Source organism: Leopardus geoffroyi, chromosome C1, assembly GCF_018350155.1.
Source record: "Leopardus geoffroyi isolate Oge1 chromosome C1, O.geoffroyi_Oge1_pat1.0, whole genome shotgun sequence".
Taxonomy (NCBI): Eukaryota; Metazoa; Chordata; class Mammalia; order Carnivora; family Felidae; genus Leopardus; species Leopardus geoffroyi.
In genome coordinates this window covers 91,559,276-91,578,025 of record NC_059328.1, presented here as the reverse complement: position 1 = coordinate 91,578,025, position 18,750 = coordinate 91,559,276, and the positions used below count along the sequence as shown (strand labels likewise).

Below are 18,750 nucleotides of genomic sequence, written 5' to 3'. Positions count from 1 at the left end.
TTTTCAACGTTTATTTATTTTTGGGACAGAGAGAGACAGAGCATGAACGGGGGAGGGGCAGAGAGAGAGGGAGACACAGAATCGGAAACAGGCTCCAGGCTCCGAGCCATCAGCCCAGAGCCCGACGCGGGGCTCAAACTCACGGACCGCGAGATCGTGACCTGGCTGAAGTCGGACGCTTAACCGACTGCGCCACCCAGGCGCCCCTCGTTGAATTTTCAAAGTGCATCTATGGGCAGCTTAGAAAATAACTATTTGGGGAAAAGTTTTTGAGTAATGGTGCAGGTAAGTAGAGCTTGGGCTGGATTAAAATCCCAGCTCTACCACTTGGACAAGGAACTTGTCTCTTTCTTGATCAAAAAAAAAAAAAAAAAAGGAAACTCTCTTTGTCTTTCTCATCTGTAAGTTGGGGATGATGACACTATCTGCTGGTTGTTTTCAAGACTCAGTGAGTTAATACTTGCTCGATATTGTAATGAGCATTTAAAAAATGTTAGCCCTTATGATACCATTTGTGGTTGCTATTGTGACAAAAATCAGATTACTGTAGTATTAACAGTTCTTGCTGAATTGAATTAGAGAAAATAATGTGCTCCCCCTATTTTTTTGCAATCTTAATTATTCCCAAAGTGAGTGGTACTGATAGGTAAAAAAGCTCACTTAAGATGTAGTTAACTTAGGCCAGTTTTAGGGTCTCTATTGATTAATACTATTGTTCAGAAAGCAATGGAAATAGTTTGGGATACTGTGAAAAAGATTTGATTTTTAATATTAATAGTTAAATATATAATGTTAACTTTCAAATTTCTTTCAATTTGGGGGCACATCAGTTTAGACTATGAATCAAATATATATGTCATCTGAATTCTGTTTTTCATCAGGGAGAGAATTCAGAAAACAGTTTGGTTGTGGCACTTGAAACTCACTTTCATGAATCAGAAAAAATGAGATTCTAGTTACAAGAGTGAAACTTGGGAGGAAAATTTTTCTCCTCTGTGCCCCAAGGAAAACTCTGCACTATACATTGGAGGGGACTATGTTGGAGTGGCTGAAATTGACCATCTATTGCTGACGCCATAATTTGTCAAACTGGAAAACAAGCTTGAAGCAGAAGGCTGAAAATATGTTATTCACATCAAGAAAGCTTTAGAGGTAGGGTTGTTTTAGAATGTTAAGTTGTCTTCTATCATCCATAGCACTCAGTTTGCATGAACCATAGGCAACTTTCAACTCACTTTGTGGGCACCCTTTAAAAACAGAGTAAATTGTGACCATGATTTCCCATCTTTTTCTAGAATGGTGCACCACATAGAATTTCATACTTTAGTAGTTTCATCAAATGAGAAGGTGAGTTCCAATATCAGGGTAGAATGTGAAGAGTCCTAATCTGGAAATTGGATATTGAGCTGGAATCCTACCTTGGCCACTGCCCCGATGACTTAGACATTTCATTTAAGCCTTCGTTGCCTTATATACTGTAAAATGATGATGTTGAATGAACGCTCTTTAAGTTTCCTAAAAATACTAATTTTTAAATAATTTTTTGGTTCTAAAATATGGTGGGACGCCACCATGGGTGCCACCATGGATATGAAAATCCACTCCTGGGGGATGTTAGTGAGCCTTCATTAAACATCCTTCTTCAAGGAGTGTGAGAGGAAAATATCAGGTAGAGGCAAAGGCACAAGGTCCTTTCGGCCTTATATACTTAATGCTTCTGTTACTCAGGGAATCTGGAAGCATTATTGATGCCTAGAAAGGAATCTATAGAAAACCCTAAAGCTTTCCAGAAGAAATCTCTAGGGCCTTGGAGGTAATCTTACCATCTTCATAGCAAGCTGCCTACCCTCAGAACTACCATGTCATTAAACTGATGGGAAAGATATAGTTTAATGTGATAATGGTAGGTCTGTCCTAGAGATGGCATATAGAATTTTATTTTTGCTATAAGTGACTATTTCAATAAAGAAAAAAATTTGGATTTTTACTGTCATACAATATGAACAAACATGTTTCATAATTTGCATAGAATATTTCATGAGCTGTCTTTCTTGCGATCTATAATATACCTGACATCTATACATCTCCCCTCTTGCTCAGCATACTGAGGATGTTTAGCGGTAGAGGAAGGGCATATATTAACGTGGAGGTCACAGTTCCCTACCCCTTCTACTCAGACATGATGCTGGTAACTTCTATTGACAACATAGTGAAGTACCAGAAAATGAACTTCTGTTTTTCTCCGGGACACTAAATTTCTCTGTGCAAAAATGGGTCAATTCAGAGATCAACAGGTCTAAAGTGCAGTGTGGTGGACTAGAAAAAGTCTGAGGTAAGAGCCAATAAATTTAGAATTTTTCCTTCTGAGCTCTTCCATTTGGTGTAATGTTATGAGCATAACTTCTGGAGTCAGATGGGCCTTCCTGCTTGTATTACACTGGTCAAATGACTCGGCCCCTCTGAGCCTCAGATTCACCATTTGTAAAATGGAATTCTGTAGATATGTGGGAACATCTCCTTCCGGTTGTGAGCAAAAGCACTGCCTAATTCTTCCTGGGAAGTGAAACACTTAGTTGACCAGCTCCATATCTATACTCCAAGAAGATGTCAATGATACCCACACTCTTAGCACAGGAATTCATAGTTACATGTTTGAGGCTCATCATGGGGCCTTTCAGAGATCTTGCTGAATCTTTGTTTATGCTACGAATTTCCAGATGCCCCTACACAGAGATAATAGCAAAGGTGCAGATAGCAGCTCACACTTAAAAACTGGTCTGGCACTCTAAATTCACCTGGGAAAAGGTTAACACATGAAAAAGTCAGTTTGCTCAAGGTGGGTGATTTTTGATAACATTACTAAACTTCCCAATTCTTTTTTCTTTAGGTAGGGGGTACTTCGCCTCCTTCACTGTAATACTTGATTTATTCTTCAGGATTAAAGCAGCAGCTATATCCTAATGTTCATTCAATTTTAGGATAACCACAAAGGTTTCATGAATGTGAAATGCTAGTTACACAAATATGAAATGGATCTGTGATGAGGATACTGGGTACATGATATAACAAAGTCCCAAAGGCATTTCACCTGGGACCTGAGCTTTCCTTCTAGAACATCAGCAAACAGTTCAAAATTAATGTAGCACACCATGCAATTTGCCATATAGCTACACTAGCCTGATAATTTTTTTCCTCATTATATAAAACCTAATTAGTTAAAGGGCAATTCAAATGAAACTTTTATTTGGGGGATTTAGAAGTATTAAAGCAAAGGGGGAAAAAAACAAACACTGCAGATGTCTAGATAGATGAACATGATTACTAATAACCCTTGGGTGGGGAAATGATTAACCTCATTATTTTCTTCATGGTCCAGGTTTCTACAGCAAATCGGTACCGAACAGAAATATCTGGATGCTGTATGGAACACAACTTTTACAAGGTCTCCAACTAGCATCAAATATTTTCAAGGATGAAAACATCTCTGGGCTTTCTCAACAGGCTATTAGATCCCTGCAGCTAGCATCTCCCTTGTTCCACAGTCCCGTCAGTTAAATCAAATTAGAGATGAAGTTTAACTCCATGATGAAGGGAATGCTCATTATAAGAGAAAACAGGAAAATGGAATATTTCCTGTAAGTGAACCATGATTTCTAATTGAATGAGGTAGAGAGGAGAGGATATCCAAACACTTCCAATATTCTATGCTTTATATATCATGGTCTCAGCCACTTAAAAGTAATTTAAAGAAATAATGTATACTTGGGTTCACAGAACGTTTACATCTCTCTTTTCTTTTGTTGCTTTTCTAAGAAATATCTTTACTTATTAAAAATTTTCAAGTTGTCTGAAATGGTGTTTCCTGATGTGATCTTCCATTTCAGTGGCTGGCCTACCTTTAACCTCGGACTCATCTGTCATCTGCTTTCTTAAGTGATAATAACCCACACAAAGCTATGTGCACATTAGGCCAGTTCTTATTCTAATTATGGTCTGTATAATGTTTAACATATTAGGGAAATCACTTGCTTTTCAGGACTAAGGATCAGATAATATATGCTAGAAGGTAATCATTAGTTTATCACTCTAGCAAAAACATCCACACCAAACCAACTCTTAATTTGCATCATCAGCATCAACAAATGTTCACATGGGTAAAATTGTGAATGTTTACTTATCAGTGTGTGAATCATTTTATTAAAAAAGAATGAAACCTGAATGAATTACTGCCCCATTAGGTAAAGTAGTAACAGAGATCACAAGGCTCAAATGACTATAGATATATTTTTGGGATTCATTAATTGCTGACAATATCACCAGTATTTTTTTCAGCCATGGTCAAAAGCACATCAAAATGACCAAGTTTTAAATCAAGGACCTTTGAAATGATTGGGAAGCCTATTTCCTAATAAATAGACAATAGCAGGTACAACAAATGATCTTAATGAGAAATTTGTTTCAAAAACATTTTTAGCAGATGATCGGAAAGGATGACCACTCTGTCGATGCATTTGAACTGTAATACTGGTATTGACAGTTTGAGATCTATACTGAAATCTATCAGGGCTTGAAAATCTTTAGCCATTGTGTAGATAGCATACGTATGTGAATTTATGGTTACATAAATCAATAATTTACATCAGTAGTATATATCATTCCCTTTCCTTGAAATATGCTTTGGTGATGGGAGTCTCATGGGTATTACATCTGCTACAATGGCATTGTCTATATACTTGGTAGAATTATGCTCATGGCTTCTTTCTTTGGGATAAAGCTGAAAGCCCTGGGAAACACCCAAACTTAGTTAAAAACCCAAGCAACTCCCTCTTCTCTAGCTTATACCTTGGAAACCTCCTTCCTGCACCCTGGGGAATAGGCCGTGAGTCCTCTATGCAGGAATTCTTGCCATTTGGAGAGGAAAGGAATACACTAGTGCACACAAGGAACACCTTATGAGGAGCACCACAAAGAAGGAATGTGCAAATGCCATTTAAGCAGCCTAGAAGATACAATCATGTTTGATGGTTTTATCGTAAATCTCTTGACTTTAAAGCCAGCAATAGGCAAGCTAGTTGTGTGTGATGTTGGGTGACTCCTGGAAGCTTTTACATCCTGTTTGCTGGAGAAATCTGAGGAAACACCCACTGGGCTCCAAACGGAGCTGCCAAAGGCACAATGAGGTCAGGTTACAAACTATCACTTTGTTAGAGGGTTTTCACTAGGCATTAAGGAGTTAAATTTTCCTAGGCTCCTGTTTAAAAAAAGGTTGATACATTTGCCAAAGGCACAACAAAGCATCCTTTCAGGTCACCACCCATTTCAAAATAAAACAAAGCCAAACAAAAGTGGGATTTCCTGAATCAGGGTGTAAAAGGTCAACATCTGCTGATGCTCAGAGATGGGGCATGTGGCGGAGGCGGCCGAATGAAATGTCCAGTGAGCTGTACGGTCAGAGATTCCATGCAACACATGACTGACACCGTGAACAGAAACACACCCCAGCGCCAAAGAACTACTTTCCATCCATCCATTTCTGAAGATTGGATAGGCTAGACTGCCACAGCAGCCTCAATAGTCTGTGCCAGCTTGCTTCCATTTGGTTCCCTTTTGCTCACAAATGCATATGCAAATGAAATTGTCAAGGCCTGAAAGGAGCCTACTGTGGGGCTCCTACTGTATATATATATATATATACATACACACACACATACATATGTGTACACACACACACACACACATACACACACACAATTAGGCAAATGCCAGAGGAGATACTAAAGCAGAACCCGGAGACTACTAGAGCTGAACTTTCTCCATCTGCAAGTCTGTAGCACTGATGCCATTTCAATAAGATCATAAAGGCCATGCTGTAGCATTAGGCGGGTATCTAAAAGGATGTGAACACTACTTCTATTTACAAAGTTGCTGATTTTCATGGCATTCAACATGCCCAGTGCTTAACAAAGCTGTGTCCGGGACTATTCACAAGCTTAAGTACACCGGGTTGCTTTACAAATTGGAAGACCTGCCTGTGCATTTGTAAGAAGGAGGAAGTTGTTTTTATCCAAATGATCAGAGTATTGCTTTCACGATGGATGTTGGGTTTTGCAACACCTCAGCGGCTGTTGTTTACACTGCAATCACCCTGGGTGGCACAGCACCCATGAGGAAGTCTGGGAGGGGTGAGACCACAGTGAAAATTCTTCCCTTCACTTATAGCACATAATCTTGGCTTTCTCAGTATTCTATTTTGAATCAGTTAATCTAACAATTGTTCAAAGGTTTTAGCCATCAGAGCGAAAGGCTGAGATATATAAAAACCCTGCTCCACAAAGCTGTGGGGCATTTCCTTAATGAGCATTTCAGGCTTGGTGTTGGGGTGTCATTGTTTTCTATGTGAAGAAGGAGATATAGTCTGTTTCTCCTATGACAGCTGGGAGGATGCTGTCTGCCACGGTAGTGGGAGTTTCAGTTGCTTCTATTTCTACTAAAAGGTTTCTTGCAGGAATTCTAGTAGCCGGATTCCTAAATTCTGCATATATTTTTTAATATCCCATTCTCTATCAAACTTAAGCCTAAGTAGCCAGGAAAAGATGGATCGCTGTATTTTAGGAGGGAGAAATAGACATACATTCTTTCATTCCTCCAGAAAACTAATGGTCGCCAACCTGACTCTTTCAGGCCTTCACAAAGACTGGAGTGCAATACATTACTAAAATTCCCTCCCCCTGGTTTTCTTGGGTTCTAATAAATATGCCTAAAGCATTTGTTGGTATTCACTCTCTGCTTTTAAAAATTACAGTAGAAATCCATACCCAGTCCTAAAGAGAAAGTTGAGTTTGTTGTTGGTTACTGAGTATGAGTACACAGGACTATTTATACTTTTGCTCATGAGCTATGGTTACCTCAGTAACTGCACCTCTGTAAAGGTAGCCTTCATTGATTAAAAGTAGTCAGAAAAACTGTGATATTAGAGGAGTTATACATGGATAACTGTTTTATCTGTGCTCTCACCATATCTGTGCACAGAACAAACACAACAGTTCAATTCACAAAGAAAATACCCTTTCCATCAGAAATGGACACTGGGAAAATAGGTCTTAGGAGCCCAACAAGAAAACAGAACTAGCCTAGACTTGGTTTGGTGATTTTCTTTTTTTTACTTACTACCAATACTGGAAATACTGGGGATACCTGGAAAGAAAGAAAACAATAAAGAAAAATTGTTAGACAGTTATTAATACATGATATCTTTAACTTAATATAAAAATCTCAGAAACTTAACACTAAATAACATTCAGATCATTAGGAAATATGCACAGAAACAGAAAGACATATATTCATCCATCAAAACCGTTTTTGCTTTCATTCTAGAACTCCTGAACTTATCAGGGTTGGGAAATTAATGCTCAACTTCAACAGCTGGTTCAAGACTGCTTCGTGACATCAAACATTTTGTGCCTGCCTCTAAGGTCAATAAACATTTTGTGGCACTGTATGTGGTTCAAAACAGATTTTAAGCTAGGCTTATGTTCCGGGCATAGAGTGCCAAATATACACTGTGTGGACCTGTGTAAATAGCTCCACACGTGCAACAGATCTCTTTAAATGTGTTATGAGACGCATATGTTAGCTGTTGAAAGTCATTTGGCCCTTTATTTGATTAATTTCGCATAACCATCATTTTTAGCCCTCTTTTACTTGTCAGATATGTGGATTAAACTCTGTAATAGAAACTTAATTGAGCAGAATAATTCAAGAATACATTAGGTTGTTCATATTGATCATGCAGTTCATCAATTTTCTCAGCTTCCACTTTAATTTACAGGTTGTGCTAAGGTGGTGGCACCATTGCAGAATGCAATGGACTTGGTACAAATGTGGACATGAATTTAGTCTGTCCCGAGAGCAGGGGCATGGGAGCCAGGCTGCCTGGGTTTGAAGCTTTGCTCTTACACTCACTGACTGTGTGACCTTGGGCAAGTTGCTTACGCTCTCTGTAGCTTGGTTTCCTACCTCTTAGGGTTGCTGCAAAGATCACACAAATTGATACATGTAAAATACTCAAAATGCTGCTTGGCAGGTAGTGTGGACTACATCCATCTTTACTATGATTACTGTTATTGATATAGTGGGTTCATCAAGCAAGCAATACAATGAAAGATACTGCTAATTAAGAGTCAGAGATTTATATCTTCTCCACTAAAGTTGGGTAAGGGTATGGATGGGAGCATGAGATGGGAATCAGCCAGAACTGAGAGGCCAGCTTTGCAACTGATTAGCTGGGTGATGACTTCAGGCAGGTTCCCAGCCTCTCTATGCCTGTTTCCTCAACTGAAGGGGGCTAATACTACCTACTGCATAGGGCTGCTGTGAGGATTGGATGAAACAATCCATAAAAATGTCTGACACATAGTACACTGTCAATAAGTGATAGCTGTTAAGGAGCTGTTCAGACTTGTTCTCCACATCACTGGAGTGTGCTCCAAACAGGTGGTAAATGTAGGAATCATTAAACTTCTATTTTAGTATTTATCTTTGAACAACTGCCCTCTGCTTGTTTTAACATCTGACATTTGGCATAACCTACTTAATCATCGTAACTTACTCAGAGATTTCTAGCTGTGTATTCTTTAAAACCAAGAGCCATTTTCCTATTTCCTAATGGGGAGGGGTATGAAGGAATTAAAGCGTACCATGATTTTTTAAAAACCTTGGAAGGAGTGAAATTTTATTTTCAGTTATTAAATACATTCAAAATCTCTTGATTTTTAATTTTTTTTCCCCACGTTTTTATTTATTTTTGGGACAGAGAGAGACAGAGCATGAACGGGGGAGGGGCAGAGAGAGAGGGAGACACAGAATCGGAAACAGGCTCCAGGCTCTGAGCCATCAGCCCAGAGCCCGACGCGGGGCTCGAACTCCCGGACCGCGAGATCGTGACCTGGCTGAAGTCGGACGCTTAACCGACTGCGCCACCCAGGCGCCCCTAAAATCTCTTGATTTTTAAATGCACAGGGTTTATGGCGCTTTAGCTTAATTACTGATTACTCTTCGACCCAAACTGGAAATCTAAATTTCCATTTCTGTGTTTTAACTCTGTCCTCTGAACTGAATTTCATGCTGAAAGCAATCTCTTCAAAGGACTGCTGAGTTCCAGACCGATACTTTGGCAGACTATCTTTGCTGCAGCGTGACAGTGACTTGGTACTGAATCTATCTTTCTTTTTCTTTCTTTCTTTCTTTCTTTCTTTCTTTCTTTCTTTCTTTCTTCTCTCTCTCTTCCTTCCTTTCTTCCTTCCTTCCTTCTTTTTTTCTCTTTCTTTCTTTCCTTCTTTCTTTCCTCCCTCTCTTTCTTTCTTTCTTTCTTTCTTTCTTTCTTTCTTCTCTCTCTCTTCCTTCCTTCCTTCCTTCTTTTTTTCTCTTTCTTTCTTTCTTTCTTTCTTTCTTTCCTTCTTTCTTTCCTCCCCCTCTCCCTCCCTCTTTCTTTCTTTCTTTCTTCTCTCTCTCTTCTTTCTTTCTTTCTTTCTTTCTTTCTTTCTTTCTTTCTTTCTTTCCTTCTTCCCTCCCTCCCTTTCTTTCTTTCTTTCTTCTCTCTCTCTTCCTTCCTTCTTTTTTCTCTTTCTTTCTTTCTTTCTTTCTTTCCTTCTTTCTTTCCTCCCCCTCTCCCTCCCTCCCTCTTTCTTTCTTTCTTTCTTTCTTTCTTTCTTTCTTTCTTTCCTTCTTTCTTTCCTCCCCCTCTCACTCCCTCTCTCTCTTTCTTTCTTTCTTTCTTTCTTTCTTTCTTTCTTTCTTTCTTTCTTTTTCTTTTGTAAATCCCCTGTTGAGTGAGGTATAATGGCAGCATCACAATTTTAGTATCAATGGCAGAAGCTCCAAATTCCCCCATGATTGAAAATCCTGCTCCATCAGAACTGCTTGCCTTTTGTAATCCGTCAAAGAGAATGGAAGTTAGGATGGCAGAAAGAGACTTTTCGGGTGTTTTGAAACTTACATGGAGTTAGAGGGCCATGCATAATGCAAGGCAAAGTTCTCAGGATGTTTGGCCAGGCAGCTGGAGAGAGAGCGAACCTGCAAGACTATTTAATGCAGTACTCGCTGCAGCTGAATACGTTAGAACGATGCAGAAGTGTTTCCATTCCTTTGGGGATGCTAACGCAGGAAGAAATGTTCACTGCAGCTGTACAAAGCTTGCCAAGCAAGGCCATTCTGAGATCTTATTTTCCTCATGAAGATGTTTTCCATTACCTAACATTTTGGATGCTTAAAATTCAGCCCCTTCCTCATTTTGTGGCTTACAGTTTTTTGGGGTAGTGTCAGGTGAGTCACTTTCTATTCCATTGCTGTAAAATGGGAATTCCTTAGAAAAGCCTTTTAAACTGTTTGCTGGCATAAGAAGTAGAAAATATGTGAACACCAAGGGATAGCCATTAGCACATTTTCGAATGTTATTATTACTATTACTTTTCCAAATGTTCCTTATTGTACTGTCCAAACACCTTGGTCTGGGTTCTCTACAGACAACTAAAGAATTTAATAAACCCATTACAGTCATTAAAAAGAGGAAGGTAAGCCATGAGAAGCCTTCCAAGAGTAAGACAAGAGGGCTGTCATTCATGAAAGGTGGGCTTCTTTGGGGTCTGTAAAGGATGAATAAATGAATATAATTTCATCTGACAACACAGACAGTGCCCATGAACCACGGGGATGAGAGTCAGATTATCTAGACACATGCTGGCAGTTCTTAAACACTCCCTGTGAAGTAATAAGTATTAGCTAAAGAATATTTTTACCCTTAAAATTGAGCTTGGAAGTTATTCTTCCCCTTCTTTTTTCATCTCCCTGATGTGAAATAGCCACTCCCTGTGATCACACACCTCTTTGTACAGGCCTCCCTAAAAAACTTATCAACTTACTTATAATTGTTTGTGTGTGTGTCTGAGAGGTCTGAAGGATAGTCACCATGTCTCATTCCTTTCTGTATTTCTAGTATCTGCCTGGGACAATGCCTGGTACAGAAAAGCTGCTCAAAGTATATTTGAGCAAAACTTTATCACTTGTTACCAAAACGGTTTCTATCAAATGAAAATACTTTTGGCCATAATATGATCTTGTCCCCTATAAAATGTTCAACTGAGATATTTCTCAGAGTTCAGAGTTAATGGGTACTTTTGTTCTCTCTGAACATTTACTTCATTCTGATAGCCAGAGTTATACGATATTCCTTGCCTTCTAGAAAGTTCAGTGGCTCAGAACACAACCTGGTGCTCAACTGGGTAAACTCATTTAATATTTGGCTTATTTGCCTTCCATTCCTTCTTTCACATCTTTTTTTAACCCTCTATTTGGATACTCTTATTTGTATTTGTCTTTTCCCCTAAGCCACCCAAGGGAAAGTACAGATTTTGTGGAGGTCTAAAGCATATCCAAATCTGGGAGCTCTCTTTGAGAAAAAGAATATTAACTTTAAAATATAAAATTAAATATAAAATTTATTTTTTAAGGTTAGAAGGATTCTGATGAGGAATCCTAAAACTCAAGCTTCATTAGGTTAAACCTCACCTCTGAAACAACCTCAAAAATACTTGGGAAAGATAAACAGATGATAGGTAGACAGACAGGAAGCAGGATACCAGGTAGGCTAATTCAGAAAGAGTAATTTAAAAATGAAGAGCAGACAGGGAGTTAAGAAATAATCTCATCGAGCTTTTCATTTTAGAAAAGAGGAAACTGAATGCACAAAGAGAAGAAAGAGAGAGCCTTGCCCAAGTCAACACCTTTAAATTCAACATTGGAACAGTTAATTCCTAATCCTTGTCTGATTAGACACTGCTGAACTTGCACTGAGGAAATGAAGCACAGGTATGCACGAGTTTGAGAGGAAGGTTCTGCAATACATGGTATAGGAGTTTAATACGCCTGCTTCTTCTAGAATAGAAAATGCTCCTTCAGTCAGAGATACACACACACGTTGAATAAGCCAAAGGGTTTCGTGTATCAAAAGAATGAGAAGGCACTTAGGGCCAGTCCTTCCTCAACTGTAGGCACTTATGGCTAGTCCTTCCTCAACTGGCCCTTCCACTCCTGTATTTAGTTTAATGTTTGTTTTAAAGGAATTTGCTACAATTAGGGGGATGAGAACTTAGTAGAATTATACAATCATTTTCTTCTTCCCGTTCTCCTCTTTCTCCTTCTCCTTCTCTTTCTGTTTTCAATTTTACTAACCCTCCCACCAAGTAAATGGCTAAAGGGGGCATAGTTAAGCAACATGATGGAGATCGCAAAAATAAACATCCTAATCTTCCAAAGCAGATTAATGCAGTGCTAAGAGTCATAACTCCTTCTGAGAATCAATGCAAAGTCGGCAGCTTTTCAGCAAGAGGAAATCAGAAGGGACACAGATTTGGCATGCCTCAAAATGAGAGGAAATATTACCACTGTTGTGATAGATGGTTTGAAAAAAGCCCATCAAGTAGATGGCTAGATCTTCAGGGGAAGCCAGGCTGTGGCCATGGGGAGCTATAATTTCAAAAAACCCAGTTGAAGAAGAGGTGGGTGATGAGGAAGAAAACACTCTGCAGCCTCATTTGTATTCTGGGGGAATCATTTCCAATGTCCTTCCAGCCCTAATCCCTGGTCCCACTGTGTTGATAGGAGGCACAGTGAGTTGTCTGCCGGGAACTTGAAAGTAAAGGAAATAAGGTTGCCTTCATAGAATTATAGTGTGAAATCACCATATAAATGATCCAATCAAAGATAGCTAAAGTCATCTTACAACAGAAGGACCTGAGTGTATGTGATTGACTTGACATAGGTGACATCAACCTGATGTAGCCTATTGACAGATCTGAAGAATGGAAGAATGGCCAATCAGAAGGGGGAGGCCTAGAAAGGAGCAGCATCCCAAGGCATATGGTAGCACTGCTGGCCCAGCACTGTTTCAGGAAGAGGGAGGGGCAACCTGAAAGCTTTCAGGCCTGCAGTGTTCTGTTGGCATTAAGGAGGCTGACTCTGTGGCAGGATGGATGTGTCAGGATGTTTCAGTCTCATGTTATTAGCATTAGAGTCATTTAAATTTCCTGATGCCATGCTCACCAAGCAACCTTCTGATTGTTATCTGGCTCTGCAAGGAGTCTCAATTACAAGGGAGAGAATACACTGGTCATGAGGACTTAAATATTCTGAATACCATAACAGTTATTTCATATTCTACATGAATAAGCTGGGATCTGGACATAATTTATCTCTCTACATAGCTGTTATCTCCAAAAGGAGGATTTACACATCTGCCTGGGATGAGTCCATGTGTTAGATCTCAGTGAAATTATAATGACAATAGCATCTCATTCCATTGTGTGCTTACTATGTGTCTGCCTCTGTTCTAAATACCTTACATGCATTTGGGGCACCTGGGTGGCTTAGTTGGTTGAGTGCTGACTTCAGCTCAGGTGATGATCTCATAGTTTGTGAGTTCGAGTCCCGCTTTGGGCTCTGTGCTGATAGCTCAGAGCCTGAAGCCTGCTTGGGGTCTGTGTGTCCCTCTTTCTCTACCCTCCGCCACTCGTGCTCTTTCTCTCTCTCTCAAAAATAAAATAAAAAACATTAAAAAATGTAAATACCTTACATGCATTAATCCATTTAATTTTAATGACAACATTATGAGGTCAACACTCAGGTTTATTCTATGGATGGGAGAAACTCAAAAACAAACAGCTTGCCTAAGATCATCTCTTAAGGAAACTGATTTGAATTCAGAGATCCAGGTTGCAGAGCCTGCACCTGTAACAACCACTCTATACCATCTCTTAATTTATTTTAGGTCCCTATCTCTTATCTCCAATCTTCAAACAACAACTCTGAAAATTAAAAGTTTTTTTTTTCTCCCAAATTTACCTCCAGCACAACATAACATGCTCTGAACTAATTTGGTGGTAAAACCTGAGTGAAAGGGGCATGAGGTGAGAATAATCAGAGGTTTGCTGCAGAAATATTACAATGTTTTCAGGTGGTGCTACCTCAAATTGTGCTGTGAAAATGGTTATATGTCTACAATATATGTATTACCTTTTAAAATCCCAATAGTTTTGAATTCCAAGTCATATTTGGTCCCATGAGCTTCAGATAAGGACTGTGTGGATTGATGGTTATACATGAATAATTTGGTATTCTGGTTTTGTATATTGGGCTGACAGCTTGGCATATATATATATATATATATATATATATATATATATATATATATGGCTCTGAGAGGAAGAGGAAAGTCCTCTCTTATTGTGCTGTAGAACCAGGGGTCTCAGCCTGAAAGGCTGGTGGGCAGAATCTGACAGTGCTCAAGTCAGTGAGGCCATGAATGACATTTGCGGAAGTCTGGGAAGCTCAGCCAGGCAATGTGCCATCTCTAGATGGTCAGATGGGTTATGAGTACCCTTGAAAAAAAATGAGTCTTTTCCCTATTGTATTTCCTCCAAGATGGCTGGCTCTTCCTGTAGGAGATTGAAGACCTTTGTGTTAGAGCTGCTGAGCTGTGAAGACCATACATTCCAGGAGACAAGGGAAAATGGATGGGAGGTCAATGTACCGCATGCACATTACAGCCTTATTTAGGTTTTCTTAGTCATTCACAAAATAGTTAATTCCACAAGCATTTATAAAGGCCAGAAATACAGTATGGTACTGTTCTTAAATTGCTAACATTTTAGCTCCTGAAGTCATATAGACCTGAGTTTAAATCTTATTCAGTAAATCAGGACACTATAGATGCTGGAGAGGATGTGGAGAAACGGGAACCCTCTTGCACTGCTGGTGGGAATTAAAACTGGTGCAGCTGTTCTGGAAAACAGTGTGGAGGTTCCTCAAAAAACTAAAAATAGATCTACCCAACGACCCAGCAATAGCACTGCTAGGAATTTACCCAAGGGCTATAGGAGTGCTAATGTACAGGGGCACTTGTACCCCAATGTTTATAGCAGCACTTTCAACAACAGCCAAATTATGGAAAGAGTCTAAATGTCCATTAACTGACAAATGGATAAAGATGTGGTTTACGCATATAACGGAATACTATTTGGCAATGAGAAAGGATGAAATCTGGCCATTTGTAGCATTGTGGATGTAACTGGAGGGTATTATGATAAGTGAAATAAGTCAGGCAGAGAAAGACAGACACCATATGTTTTCACTCTTATGTGGATCCTGAGAAACTTAACAGAAGACCATGGAGGAGGGGAAGGGGGAAAAATGTTACAGAGAGGGAGGGAAGCAAACCATAAGAGACTCTTAAATACTGAGAACAAACTGAGGGTTGATGGGGGTGGGGGGAGGGGAAAGTGGGTGATGGGCACTGAGGAAGGCACGTGTTGGGACGAGCACTGGATGTTGTATGGAAACCAATTTGAAAATAATTATATTTTTAAAAAGTAATAAATCTTGTTCTGTGACGTATTTGCTGTGTGACCTTGGAAAAACTTACTTAGTGATCTTTGTGTGCCTGTGCTTTCTTATCTGTCAGATGGAGATAAAAATAGCACACACCCCATGAGGATTGTTATAAGAATTTAATGCAAGAAAGCACTTCACAAACTATAAAAGCCTGTGGTAAACTTAATAAATAGAAGCTACCATTATTATTATTACAATCTTGGTCATAGAAAGTCAACCAACTGTAAGTGTACACACGCTATCAAAAATCTAGAGCGAAAAGAGCAGTTAATTTTGCGTGGGAGAATCTAGGTAGGCTTCACTGAGGAGTTGACATTGAGGAGCAGTCTTAAAAAAGGAGAATTAAAATAGAAAGTGAGAGAATGGCAATTTGGAGAAAGGAATAAATTCAGTGTCCAGCATGTGGACTTTGAGATCTTCATAGACAGCTGGAAAAACCAGTGTGGATTCATTAGAGCAATTCTAGGCTGTAATTGGCTGATTACTATCAAACCAATAATACTAAGAGCTAAAACCACAGGAATAGACAGGAATGGTAAGGAAAAAAAAAACTGTAGACTGAGAAGAAGCAGGGGTGGGGAGCTTGAAAACTGAAAGCAAGGGCAGATGGGGAGTCTCTGAAGGCAAAGAAATAACAAACAGAAGTCTAGGAAGAGAAGTAGGAGAGACCAGGTTTAGAGAAGACTGACTTGTTTTAAGCAGGTGTCAGAATGTGCATACCCCAGTGGAGAACAGAGGAAGTCATTAAACTTTAACCTGAGAAGCAATATAGTACAATGTGCAGTCCTTGGAGTCAAGATATATGTGGGTTCAAATCCTCCTGCTCACCCTGACTAGTCATGGAAACCTTAATACTCGTCCTCAGTAGTCTGCAAAATCCATGACTGTAAAATGAAACTAACAGCATCTACCTTATAAGAATGTTGTGAGTTAAGAATGAGCTTATGCATGTAAAGCACTTAGGAAATTGTCTGGATAATGACACACACATGTGTACACCTGGGAAAATATAAATTGGTCAATGTGAATTTAATACTAGAGAAAATAACAGAACGATCATCAAATTATTTTCCATTACTCAGAAGAGACCTAGATATTGTGTAACAATTCAAGTTGGATTTCTGAACAAACAAATAATGTCAATGTCAGACCAATTTAATTTTCTTTCTTTGAAGAATATTAGACTGTGTAGGTAAGAAGAAAGTGAAAGATTGAATACAGTGGAACTAGATGGGCTTTCTGTCTGTCTTCATGACATTTCTATCACTAGGCTGTAGAAATTGTTTAGTGCAGCAGATCCCCCAAAGAGTGTTTTATAGAAAGTTATTAAATGTTCCATGAACAGTTAATTTTGGGAAACACCGGGTGAAATAGGTTACTTTACTATTGGATTCTCAAGTTTTTAATAAGGTAATATGAATATCTTAAGAGTCAGTATAGTTTATAGCATTTTCCAAACTTATTTGACCATGGAATTCATTAAAGGGTCATAGAACACACTTTGGGAAGCAGAGGTGTGGATGGTATTGTACTATCTTTCTTACAGTTATAGTTCTTAAAAGTTAATGATTGAGTTTTTAGCATATATATGTAGAAAAATATTGTGTGTTATTCCACAGGGATCAGAAATGTAAAGATGTGCTACTTGATACTTTTATTCATGAGCTAGACAATAGCAATCAAGTGAATCATGATGAAGCATGAAGTTGGACAGAGTTGCCATCTACTTTGAAGACAGAAAAGAAATTTAAAGGACGCTGAGAATACTATCAAAAATAGAATGAAGATCAATGGGGAGAAGACGCCTTACAGAGAAAACATAAGCTTTGTAGAAAAACAAGGAAAACATTCTGATATATATATTTGGCTTTAAAAGACCAAGAAGAAAACACACTGGTCTTGAATAAAAAACATGGTGAATAAAAATATAATCACAAGAGTTATTACTTCTGCCTCTACCAAGCCTATGGCAGTGAAAAGCATAGGGAAATGTGATGTGTCTCACAGATTATAGGGGTGGCTCTATTTTAGGATGTTGGGGATCTGTATTCTTCTCTCCTGGCTCTACATGCTCCTTACAAAAGTGGCCTTGGAGATGCTCCAGAATTCAGGACTTCCAAAGTCATAAAATTCCCAGCAAACTCCTGGTTTACAGTACCTCTGGGTGATGGGTTAATTGTCTGTGAATGGAGATCTTCTAATTTTCTAGTTTAATGAAGTTCTCTTAGTTCTTTTACTAAGAGTGGACAGGAATTGACCTTCCTACTAAAAAATTACTCTGGGGGCACCTGCGTGGCTCAGTCAGTTAAGAGTCCAACTTTTGATTTCGGCTCAGGTCATGATCTTGTGGTTCATGAGTTCGAGCCCTGCATCAGGCTCTGTGCTGACAGTGCAGAGCCTGCTTGGGATTCTCTCTGTCTCCCTCTCTCTCTACCCTCCCCTGCTCTCACTCTCTCTTAAAATAAATGAAAACTTAAAAAAAATTATCCTGGCTGCAGAGATTCTGCTAAATCAAGAGATTATCCAGGATGCATAGCCTTTCTAAGCCATTGAGGAGTTGATGTTGAGGGCTCAGAGATTGTAGCCACTCTTTTTTTACTTCTTAGGTTTTGTACTTTTGTATTAGGATATGACATATCCTAAGTGTTCCTCTTAAATAACTGACCTGTGATGCACCACCTAGAGTTGTGTGTGTGTGTGTGTGTGTGTGTGTGTGTGTGTGTGTGTGATGCACACAAAAGCATGTATGCATGTGTGTAAGAAAAAGCCGGTATGAATAAGAATCACAACAGTGCCAGAGTCTTGTGCTTGGCTGACATTTTCACACTAAAAAATTAGATGACTTCTAGGGCAAGCAACCCCATAAGAGACATGAAAATCTTATTATATGAAAAAGGATGATGATGTTAACCTGGAGAAGAAAAGAAACAGGGATTATATACTCTTTCAATACTTAAAGAGAAAAAAACCCACTGGAAATTAGGAGATAATATTGATATTAATAAATAAGTTTTATAACAATGAAACCTGTCCAATAATGGACAAGCATGCCTTATGAAAAAAATTCCAAAATCAAAATTATTTTTGAACACTTATTTGGTGACAGGTGTTATGCTGAACACATTACACGCAGTAGGCCATTCAATTCTCTCAAAATCCCTATGAGGTAAGAACTGTTATTATTTTCATATTACAGGTGGGAAACCAAGTGTTGGAGAGGTTAGTTTAACTTTTTCAAGGTCACACAGCTAGTGAATAGATAAACTGTATTTGATCCTGGAACCTGTGTACTAAACCACTGAATTGTTT

General features: G+C 38.9%; 1 protein-coding gene across 12 annotated transcripts in view; it reads right to left on the bottom strand.

Annotated features, from left to right (window-relative positions):
- Positions 1 to 18,750, bottom strand: part of NTNG1 (netrin G1) — a 340,737-nt gene that overhangs the window by 65,401 nt on the left and 256,586 nt on the right. For all 12 annotated transcript variants that reach the window (XM_045478470.1, XM_045478468.1, XM_045478472.1 and 9 more), the window contains one exon: positions 7,168 to 7,194. In XM_045478470.1, coding sequence (XP_045334426.1) covers positions 7,168 to 7,194 — 27 coding nt within the window. The remainder of the gene's footprint in view (positions 1 to 7,167; positions 7,195 to 18,750) is intronic.